Below are 11969 nucleotides of genomic sequence, written 5' to 3'. Positions count from 1 at the left end.
CGTATTTTGTTATAAATATTAGTAAATTTATGTTATTTGACATATATTTAATCTCCAAAAAGTAATTTCTTTGTAATTTTACATGTCCGAGTACTCCCCGCCTAGACCGAGTACTCTCAACTCCCCAGTCTACCGACTAGGGAGCGTCTAGCGACTTTTGCAACCATGTGTATAAGACGTAAGACCATATGTAATGGTGAGACTTTTTTTGCCATGTGACGTCCACGTTATCAAAGTCTGAAAATTAGGTAAATGGTGTAGTGACGAGACATGTAAGATTAACGAATTTGAAATTAAAAAAAAATAAAAGAGGAATTGGTTAACACGCTAATCAACCAACCACCATCTCTCTATCTCTCCTTTTCACTACATAATACAAACCTTGCTCAAAATGTCATAAACTACATGGAAAGGGGATGATGTAAAGCATGCGTTTACATGTGGTTTAACCAACAACATACCCAATATACATGGTCTAAGGAAAAAGATTGTACATGGGGAAGCGGAAAAAACCTTGGATTTCATTCGAACCATTAAATTAATTATTTTTTTGTTTTGTTTTCTAGTTTTAGTATGAATATGTGTTTTAATGAGTTATACACAATACACAATGTATTTATTTTAAAATTAAAATCTTAAGTTATTTTAAATTCAGTAAAATACAAAAAAAATTTGTAATATCTTTCAAATTGTGTTTCTTTTTGAACGTTGATAGCATGATATAATTATTTATTGGTTGAAACAATTTGCACACTAACGCTGTATATTTGCATATTTAGGGTTTATATACGCTGCTCATAGTGTTATATGCAGCGTATAAGTTGCATGAAAATCAGCGCCTGGCCCAACAATCATCGGCACATATAACTAGGGTTTATATACGTTGCGTATAGCTCTATACGCAGCGTAACGTATATAACCCATCAGAATTTTGTTTGGTTGTTTTGGTGTATTTGCGTTATAAATTCTCACCCGGTTCCAATGTTAATTCGCTTAAAATATATAACCGTTAATGTTATACCGTTAATATTATATACGTTAAAATTTTTTGAAAAACGTATATACGCTTCGAATAAATTATATTGTTATCGTTTAAATTAAATTATTATATCACGTCTAGTGCGATTCGAATACTATAAACGTTTAAATATCATACCGTTAATTATTTTTAAATACTTGTGTACGGTTCTAATATATTATACCGTTTAAATTAAAATACTATACCAAGTATGGGTGCGGTTCGAATACTATTACGTTAAAATATTATACCGTTAAATATTTTGAAATTTCCGGGTATGGTTCGAATATATTATACCGTCTCAATACTATTCCGTTTAGGTTTATACGTAGCGTATATGTCTATACGCAATGTAGGTACATGTAGAGTTTGGTGTGCAAATAGCCAAGTTGTGTGCCAATACACAACACTTATTTATTCATAAATACTTATTGGATACAATACTCCAAACACATATACATCAATACCGACACGATATGAATACAAGACACGCCCAAGTGTCTTATTTTACATTTTTACGTACTAAAGTTTTATTAACATTCCCTTGAATTGTATAATCAGTGGCCTTTCTTCTTCTGCATTTCCAGGATGAACTCGTAAAACTTATGAGGATGAGGAAGAGTTTTGGAGACGCTCTCTCTTTCCATGCAGCGGTTGACCCAAGCAGCCAGCTTCGGGCATTCTCTCTCGATGTTCATCTTCCCAATCTCGTTCAACGTATGGAACCACATGCTGAACGGAATTAGTGCGATATCCGCTAACCCGAAGCTTTCCCCGACCAAATACGGCTTTTCCCCAAGTTGCCCTTCTAACACCTTCAACACCTCTATCAACTCCTTCTTCGCCACTTGTCGATCTTCTTCGCCTTCTGTCATCCATATCTTCCTCGTGCTCTCATATACCTTCTTGTCAACGAAGTCAGCCCAGAACCTGTTAGAGAATTTTATGAAACCGGACGATCTGATCGAGAGGCGTATATTCACCCTCAGATCAAATTATTTCAGTAATTTTACCGAATAATTCAATCAGATACAACTCTGATTTTCGAGAATTAGAACAACAATATGTGTGTGTCTGGAATTCGTATGAACCGTTTTTTTTTTTACCAAAAACACAATTACGAATTTTGAGGATTATCTGCAAATAACTGCTCCTAGGACGTTTATATTTCAAATTTTGTATTTTAATTAAATTTCCTGTAACTCCCTTAATTTTTATCTACAAAAATTATGACAAATTTTATAAAATTAATTTTTCTAAGACATTTTCTATAAAACAATTTAATTAAAATAAGGAAAGGGCTCAGCTCCTTGGACCTCGCAAGGGACTGCCGCCCCTTGGATAATGCTCCCGAGGGCACTGCCCTCGGACCCTCGCCAAGGGGCGTTGCCACCTTGGAACCCCATTAAGGGCTCCACCCGAATGCTTGAAATTATAACAACTCGAACAAGCATGCACTCCCGCACTTCATAACTTGTTCGATGTATATCATAATTCCTTTTAGTCACCAAATTAATCTCAATTACATGAAAATATCTAACAGAACCTGGCCTGAGCTCGAAGATAAGGATCAGAAGGCAGCAATGACGGAGACTTGTCGTGCCACGCCTCATCGATGTACTGAACAATGATGTTGGATTCGCATACGGGTTTGCCCTGGTGGATGAGAACCGGGATCTTTTTGTGGACCGGGTTCATTTCAAGGAGAAGTGGGGTTTTATTCTGCAGGTTTTCTTCTCTGTATTCATAGTGAATACCCTTTTCAGCTAGAGCAATTCTCACCCTCAGACCGAACGCACTCACCCAGAAGTCTAGCAGTATAACATCTGAACCAGTCATTGTAGTTATGTGTGGTGGATACTGATTATGTATTTCATATGATAAGTGTTAAATGAGGTGATTGGTATATATACATACATGCATGTAGGACTAGGGACTGAATATCTGGTGTTTAAAAGAACTTTAAAGAAGGTCCTCAAGGGTTCCACGGTTTATATATGTCACTGCTTACGTCATCTTATAAATTCTTAACTTTATGTTAAAGATACAGGCTAATTTCTTTTGTTTTTATTTTTTTACTTGGTGTGTCATATGATAGGGTGTGCGAGTTTTAGATTTTATAGAAGTTAAATTATAGAGTAAATTGTCAAATTTGTTTCGGGCATATTTGTTATTTTTATGTAAAATAATTTTTTCTATATAGTCTTTCACTTTTAGGAATTTTTTGTCATTTTCATTTAAGCATTTAATTTTCTTTAATTTTTTTATCAAATATTTGGATGAAAATGACAAAAATAACCCAAATCTATGGGACGATTTTGGCAAAAAAAAGTCAGACGTTTAGATGAAAATGGCAAAAAAAATTCTAAAATTGAAGGACTATATGGTACAAAAAAGTTGTTTTGGATGAAAATGATAAATATGTCCAAACCTTAGGAACGATTTTGACAATTTACTCTAAATTATATTATCTATATCTATATAATATTAATGAGATGAATTTGGAAGATATGACATGTTATGACGGAACCTCAGCCTTATTTTAAGAAGGAAGCAATATTAGCTATTTAGTAAACCTTGAAACGTGTACCTACCTGCATGACACGACCATACCACAACTCCTATCCATGCAACCCACCTTTTAATCATGAAGTCCAAGTGCAAGCTTCTCTTCAGATTCTTAGTTTTCTAGTTGGTTTATCTCTTTATTTTCATTAAGCTTATTTCTTTATTTGGTTAGTAATTATTAGTTAATTAAATAGTGGGTCACGACTTCAACATCTTAATTTAGTGGTAGTTCTCGTATTTGTAAGGCTATTTAAAGTTTGTTTTTAGTAGAAAAAGAATTAAGTTGAAAATTTGGATTGTTCTTTTCTTATCTTGTTTTCTTTGGAGGTTAACCCACTCAACGGGTCTTGGAAGCAGTGGCGAATTTTGAGATTTCTGATCGAGAGGTTGGAAGTCAGCAGACCTAAAAATTTATATAAAACCGGGGGTCGAAAACGTATATACCCAAAAATTTCTATACAAAAATTACATACTCTCTACTACTGAGCGAAAAGTTCGAGAGGTTAGCCGCCCCCTCCCGCCCTACTTAAGCTTCGTCCATACTTGGGAGGTTGATTATCTTGAATCGGTCTCTAACAGACCCACACCCATCCTGCCTAATATCAAACTAATTTTAAGCAAAAAATTACAGTAATCACGCAAAAGCATTCACAATCGATCCTCCATATTTATCTAAGTGCATTCTCTGTATTTTATAGAGTGGTTGTGATTCAATGAGAGATAAAATATTATTGTTTATCGGTACTGATGAAACAATGGTTAACCGGGCAGGGTTAACTCACTGGTCTCGTCAAGAAGGGTTAATCCCTTCCTCCCGAGGATTGCTGGCTAGATCGTCCGCTGGTTGATCTCCTGCACAAAGAAACAAACCGTGACTCGTAACAAGGAGGATGGGGTGGGGGTGCTCCTTGTTACCACTCTCCGGCGTGAGAATCAGTAATTTGCTTGGGAAGCAAAGTGTGATAGTAGTAGTAGTGAGAGAGTTGTGAAGAGATACCTCAAACCTGGTTTGGGGGTTGGTATTTATAGCCGAGGAGGGTAGGAGGAGCTGAAAGGACGGACTGACGATGTGCAGCCCTTATATAGGTGTGTCAGACCTGTCGGTTGTGGAGGTGGCGCCACGTCTTACTGCAGTGTCAGTCTGTTGCTTACGTGTGGTCTGACAGGCGACTGTCATTGGAGCCACTTGCTTTGCGATGTTAGTCCCACTTGCCTCGTGGGCAAGATGCGGTGCTGAGCCGCATCGCTGCCTGCGGTAACCGCTGCCGTTTCCGCGTTCTCACTATGGCGAAGAGTTGAAGACTGTGGGATGCGGTGCTAGGCCGCATCGCCACTTGTGGTGACTGTTGCTGTTATCCAGCTCCCTTGTATTGATAGAAGTGTTCACTGGATGTGGTGCCAGACCGCATCGCTTATGACCACTTCCGTTCTCATACACCAGATGCGGCGCCATGCCGCATTGCTATACCATTCTCATATTCCAGGTTAGTCCTCCTCCATCATTGGGCAGATTGGATTCGACCGCTGTGTTCGCGCGTACCTGCACGGACACAGGTAAGTTGTTAGCTAGTGGGGGTTTTGATAAGGGTAATGGTCACTCGCGGTCGTGCTGACGCGAGATCTGGGACCATACCCCTTCAAGTCCCCCAGTCTAGTGTTGCTGCCATATGCAAGTTGCATGTGGGAGGAGTACTGGACTATGGTGTCTAGAAGGTAGTTTGGAGTCTGGAGAAGATTCTAGGCCATGTAGATGGTCTTCGTTCTTCGTAAATCAAGCTGGAGATCTGGTAGGGTCATGTGACGCCTCTTCCGTACCGGTGAGAAAATTTCGTCTGATTCGAAATTCTCAGCCTAGGTTTTTTTTGTTTCTGATGTCATCAGGGTTGGGTGCCACCTGTTGGTGTGTCGAACCAACCTCTGAGATCATGCCGGGGGTGTCCACAAACTTCGAACCAACCTCTGAGATCGTGGCTGAAGATGTCCACAAACTTCGAACCAACCTCTGAGATGGTGAATGAAGAAGAGAGTGGTCTTCAGAAGCAATTGGACATGTAATGATGATCCCTGTTTTTGTGGGGTCTTCATGTTCTTCCAATTAGCTCTCAAGTAACCGCACGTCCTTTGCGGTTACCTCGTTGCTTGGCATTGTTGGCCGCGTTTGGCCGAACAATGTTAGATACTTGCGTCATTGTTGGCCGTGTTTGGTCGAACAATTTGAATCTGGATAATGGTCAAATAAACATGGTCATAGGCATGGTTATGCCCGCCATTGTTTATTCTGTCCGTCTCATAAGTGGGCCAGCAAAGTCATAAGCAGACTTGTTACCGCTGTTCGGCCACTTGTTGTTCAACGAGACTTCTTATGATGACTGGAAATCTCGTCCGCATTTGTTTTTAGCCACTTTCCTTCACGCTCCAATGCCGAGGAGCTTTCCTTGAAGTAGCTTCGTTCATCTGTGTGATGACTTAGTTGTGGCTCTACCGTAGCAACCATTTGCGGAGCTATAGGTGCGTCCGCAGTGACTCATAAGTGTCTGCGGTTTTGTAACCCCAGACTCGCTTGAAAAGAGTGTGTTGCTTTGATGTGGCTCTTGAAGGATCAGGAGTCAGGGTTGCTGATGTGCGGTCGCGTACATTCCCATCCTTTTTCTTTAAGGAGAAGCTGTTTGTGCACCCTATGTGGTTGTGAACCGGACACGAGGGATTTGAAGCTTGAAGAGAATGAAGGCAATGCAGGTTACCTGTTTCTGAGATGCGGTTCAGTCCAAAGAACAACGCTGGTTCTGGGCATCTGACACACCTGTACGGGCTCGTGTGTATCGCTTCCGCATATAATTTATATACCCTTATAATATAGAGATATATATTTTTTGCCTTTTTTGAGGGGGTGTAAAAAAACGACATGCGGTATGGGTTATGGTGCGGTATACCAGAGAAACCGCATGCCGCTTATGTTTGGATAATGTTGTCGCTTTTTGTTGCATACGTGGCTGAGCGCACGTGTGAGTTGGTGGAAGTTGGTGAGATTTCCTGGCATGTGCCGAAATGAAAGGACATTTGCACTGCCCGAGGTCATAAATGCACTGTAGCAGGAGTGTAAACGTCTCCTATGTCAGGCGCGTGTGCGGCCACGCACGCGTGGTAACCGTCAGCGGAACCGTCGCTAAACACGTGGCGTCGCGTAATTCGTTCTTTTTGGACGTGATGATTCAGTTTCTCTTCCGCATTTATTGCGATGAGTATATAAGGGGAAACCGTTTGTGGTTTCCCCTCACTTGTTCAAAATTTCAAAATTTTCCGGTGAGAGAGAAAAAGTTCCTTCGTCTTCTCCGATAAGTTTTCTGAAATTCCGGTGAGACTGTTTGAGTTTTGATACTCATTTTCTTCTCTTCTTTCTATATTTCCATTGCTGAACCATCGAATCCACACAATGTGGAGGGTGAAAACCCTGAACGACAGTCGCCGGCGGTGGCTGATGAGGATGAAGATGATGGTGGTGCAGCATCAGGTGGTGGTTTACCGGTGCTTCAGTGGTCGAAAGGTGGTTTTGATATCTTAATGACCAGTATCCAAATGCCCGGAGAGTTTGGGGCTACATACCCACAGGAGGGTGATACTGGTGCTGATGCTCCGGCGGGATATCTGACACTGAGGGCTGAGTTCTTCTATGACGGCAACCTCCGATTGCCACTGACAGTTTTTGTTGCCGAATTTTTAGAGTTCTATCAGATACACATCTCCCAGTTAAGTCCTATTGGGATGTTTCGGATCAGAAACTTTGAGTACACCTTTCGTGCTCTTGGGTTGGAGGTTTATGTTGCGAATTTCCGGCGGTTTTACCAGTTGACGTTGAACACCGGATTTTTCTCCTTCAACCAACGGTATGGGAGTCCCAAGCTGATGACTCCTCCGAAGGGTACTACCAAGTGGAAGAGAAAGTTCTTCTACGTTAAGGCTGGTGCGGTTCATGTGAACATGGCGTTGCGGAATGTGAACGAGGGCATTCCTGCGGAGGATATTGCTACTCCTACCGCCAAGTCGGTTGATTGGTTTTCCAGGTTGAAGCCTATTGAGTTGAAGAGGCTGGACAACAATGCGCTTTGGGTGCTGCGGATGATGTTGACCAGGCCGGATAGGAAGGCAAGGCCCGTTTTGTGAGAAAAAAGTGGTGGTAAGCATTTTCTCTCTTGTACGGTTTCCTTGCGTTCTTATTTGTTGTACGGATTTTGTATGTTTTATCAGAGAATGCTCCCCTGTGGAGGATGTTTGAGCCAACCTTCAAGGGCAAGGTTGAGTTGATTCCGTGTGTGGAACGTGAAGGCTTTAACTTGGAGATTGTTGACAATTTCCGCGTTCCCACACGTGACATGTTGAATGCACCCCTGCCGCAAGGCACAGGTACATTTTAAAATTTCCTTGTTACTAAAGGTTCCCCTTGTGATTTACTTGCTTGGTTTCTCAAACGCAGGTAATCTTGGGGCCTTGGGGAAGTTTGAAGTGAGAACTATCCCTAAGAAACATGCGGAGAAGAAGCATGTGAAGAAACCCGCGCGAGGTCGTGGTAAGGAAAAACCTGAGGGTTCTGTTGCCCCTCCTTTGGTGTCGCAGGCGGCAGGTATCTCTCGTTCTTGTTACCGCAGATATACCGATTACGTGGTAGTATCTGATACCCTTGAGGGCTTGGGTGTTCTAGGTGGTGGTGCGGCTGCAGGTGGGACCTCTGCGGGTTCGCAGCCTGCTGGTGAGAAGAAGAGAAAACCAGAGGAGAAAGTTGCTGGTGCTGGTGAAGTAAAGCGTCGGAAGATACAGACCAAAAGGTCAACTGGTGCGACGCAAAAGAAACCTGCGGTTACTTCTGGTAAGTGATTTATAACTTTTGTAAGTGTTTGTATGTACAACTTGTTTTCTGATAGTTATTGCTTTTTTGTTTTGCAGAACCGCAACGAAAGGACTTCTCCTCTTTGTTTGAGATGCCTTCTTTTCCCCCGCGTGACACAGCTGCGGATGCGGGGGTGACTAAAGAATTCACCGATCCTTCTGCCAAGGTGGTGAACGAGCCTTCTGTGCAAGTAGAGGGTACCGGGGAGAAGACTGGGGCTCACATTTTTGACACCGTTGATTCTTCCGACAATATGATCACTCCAACTGATACTGATGACCTGAATTTGAGGTTTTCGGATGTTGGAAAACAAAAGTCTGATGCTGAAAAGCACAAGTCTCCCCTTGCAGAGAAGGTTTCTTGTTCCGCATCTGGGGGTGCGGGTTATGAAGGGCCTCCAATTCAGCCTGGAGAGTCTGAACTAGAGTACTACTACCGCACCTATACCCGGGATCGGAATACGAGCTATCACCGATCCCCTTGGAGCGTTATGCAGGGGGATGACATTTCGAATGATCCTTCTGCTTGCAAGGAGATTTTAGGTGGTCTGGGCACTCCGTTTGAAGTTGATCGTGCCCGTGCCGCGTCCCGTGAACTTTGTATCAACCAACTCTCTACCAGTATGGAAGACTACAAGAGGTTAGGCCGCAGGGAGGAGGAGGCTGCGCGCTTGCGGGCCGAGGCGGAAGAGTTGGTGAAAGCTGCTCGCGAGGGTGCGGAGCAGCTTGAAAAGGATAAGGCGGCCTTTGAGAAGCATAAGCAGACCGAGGAGTGGGCTGCAACCGCTGAGCTTAAACAGGTTCGTACTCTTGCCAAGTTACTTTCTGATGAACGCAAGAGTTGGAACAAAAAACTTTCTGATGAGCGCAAGAGCTGGAAAGTATCTTGGGCCAAACAGAATGAAACATTGTTTCGTGTGCGTCAGGAGTTGATTAATGTCAAGGCAGCGAATGCTGCTTTGGGCAAGGAGAAAACTGTGGCTGAGGCGGTTGCTGGTAAGGCCCAGGAGGCAGAGGCCCGGTTAGCGAAGGCGCTTGAAGAGGCCAAAGAGGCGGGGGCCCGTGCTGCAAAGGCTCTTGAAGAGGCCAAGGAGAGGGAGGGCCGCGCTTCTAAGGCTCTTGAGGAAGCGAATGCTGATCGCACCCGTTTGAACCAGGTCGTTGGGAGCCTCCAGGTATGAGTTGCCTTTTCTGTAGAACTTTTCTTTTGCTCTCATAAATGCTTATCTTTGTATGCTTGTGTTCTATGTTTTTGAAAGGCTGAAGTGAAGAATCGCGAGGTCATGCTTGCTGAGACTACTGCCTGCACAACTGAAGCTGAAAAACGGGCTAATGAGGCTGCTAAGGCTAGAGATAGCCTTACCTCTTAATTTAATCAGCTTAATACTGACCGTGAGTGGATGCGGTGTCATGGTATTGGGCATGTAAGTATCTGGTACTATTTGCTTTTGTTGGGGTTTGCATGTGATAACTTTATTGCCTGTGAGTTGCAGATTGTTAAGGCTATCTTGGATGCGCCTGAGACTGCAACTGGTATAGACCTGATTAAGCAGTGTGCCCGGGATGCTGGTTTCAAAGCTGGTTACAACCGATGCATCAGTCATATGAACATCCTGGGTCAAGGCGAATACACCGATGAACGGTCCGGATTCGAAGGTGTGGATACCGAAGGGCTTCTTGATGCTACTCTTGCATCATTCTATGATATGTCTATTTCTGCCCTTGAGAAGCTTGATGAATGTTTGGATGCGGACGACTATGTAGACCGTTTACGGATGTTGTATGTTGATGTTGATAAATCGGAAGAGGAAGGGGCTGCTGGTGTCGGCAAAGATGGCGCGGGTACCAGCGGTATAAAGTAGGGTTAGGTTGGCCTGCGTGCCCTTTTTTGTTTTCCTCTTGTGTAAATGTTAGAACTTTATGTAAATCCTTTGTACACCGCGTGGGTGTAAGAATTTTTTGAATATAAATTTTAACTGTTTTTGCTTAATTTGTACAAGTGTTTTTACTTTTTGCATGGTTGAACTTGTGTATGTAGAACTCTACCTGTTGTAAACGCGGTTGAGTATACTCTATACCTTTGTCGTATGAGTATTAGTCAATTCCTGTGTTCGTCCCGTTAGGGTTTAGGAATTGTGTAGGTTTTGTAAAAACCGTATGTGTGTATCCGGCCGGATAGACACTTAATGTTTTGCCTTTGCTGGCCTATTACAATATTTGTGTGTGGTCACCACTTTGTGTGGGTATCGCGAATGAAGATTTTGCCAATCTGTTTTTGCAGATACCGCAAAGTGGAACACGCATTTGTACTAGTAGTAATAAACAATATTGCATTAAATCGCTCATTTATTTATTTGCAAATGGCCTGCGGCCCGATAGGTTACATGGAAATGTAAAGAACATGGCTTACATGTAACAGCGTCGAAGCTGTTGTGCGTTCCATGTGCGTGCGATAGTTTCGCCTTCTAACGTTTGTAGTTTATACGCGCCTTTGCCCAAGACCTCTTTGATGAGGTAGGGTCCTTCCCACTTGGGGGCAAGTTTTCCTGAACGTTCAGCGTTAGATGCTTCGTTATCGCGAAGGACGTAGTCTCCCGGGTTAAAGGTACAAACCCGCACGCGTGAATTGTAGTATTTTTCAAGCTTGGTTTTGTACTTGGCCTCGTTGATGGCAGCGTTTTCACGCCTTTCTTCTAGGAGGTCCAAGTCAAGCCTGCGTGCTTCATCGTTGGCTATTTTGTTGATAGCCAACATTCGAGGTGAAGGAAGACCTACTTCCGCGGGGATTACCACTTCTGAGCCATAGACCAGGCTGAATGGTGTCTCCCCGTTGCTCGTTTTTGGGCTCGGTCTGTGAGCCCATAAGATGCTTGGGAGTTCATCGACCCAGCCACGCCTGGCTGTTCCCAACCTTGCTTTGATGCCTTCAACTAGACTTTTATTGATACTCTCAACTTGGCCATTTCCTTGCGGGTGTGCGACGGAGGAGAATATGTGTTCAATATGTAATTCTTCTAGCCATTTTTGAAATTCGTCAGCAGCGAAGTTGGTGCCGTTATCGGTAACGATGCACATTGGTAAACCGAAACGGCAGATGATGTGTTCCCAAATGAATTTCCTCGTTATCATAGCAGTGGTTGAGGCGAGTGGTTTTACCTCTACCCATTTTGTGAAGTAGTCGACAGCTACTATGATAAATTTGACCGCACCTGGTGCGTCCGGAAAAGGTCCGACCACGTCAATTGCCCATTTCTGAAAGGGCCATGCGGTGGTGACTGGGATCAAGTTGTTCTTGGGGCGCAAAGTTTTGGGAGCATGTCGTTGACAATTCTAGCCACTACCAGGTGCATGCCAGGCCAGTAATACCGAGCATTCGTAATACCGAGCATTCGTAATTTTAGCCACTACCATTCGTAATACATTTGCGCAATTCTTTGACTACATCCAGGTGCATGCCAGGCCAGTAATACCGAGCATTCGTAATTTTAGCCACTACCATGCGTGG

The 11969-nt window shown here is 43.1% G+C and overlaps 1 protein-coding gene across 1 annotated transcript; it reads right to left on the bottom strand.

Annotated features, from left to right (window-relative positions):
• Window positions 1-1399: 1399 nt before the first annotated feature.
• Window positions 1400-2941, bottom strand: LOC110938216 (probable glutathione S-transferase parC). The gene is made up of 2 exons (XM_022180672.2): window positions 2565-2941; window positions 1400-1948 (listed from the first exon to the last, which is right to left on the bottom strand). Exons 1-2 carry the CDS (start codon window positions 2855-2857, stop codon window positions 1576-1578), a joined length of 666 nt encoding a protein of 221 aa, XP_022036364.1. The 5' UTR covers window positions 2858-2941; the 3' UTR covers window positions 1400-1575.
• Between the last annotated feature and the right edge of the window lie 9028 nt (window positions 2942-11969).

This window comes from Helianthus annuus, chromosome 4 (assembly GCF_002127325.2).
Source record: "Helianthus annuus cultivar XRQ/B chromosome 4, HanXRQr2.0-SUNRISE, whole genome shotgun sequence".
NCBI lineage: Eukaryota > Viridiplantae > Streptophyta > Magnoliopsida > Asterales > Asteraceae > Helianthus > Helianthus annuus.
The sequence above is the reverse complement of the archived record's forward strand: the minus strand, read 5'-3'. Positions and strand labels throughout refer to the sequence as shown.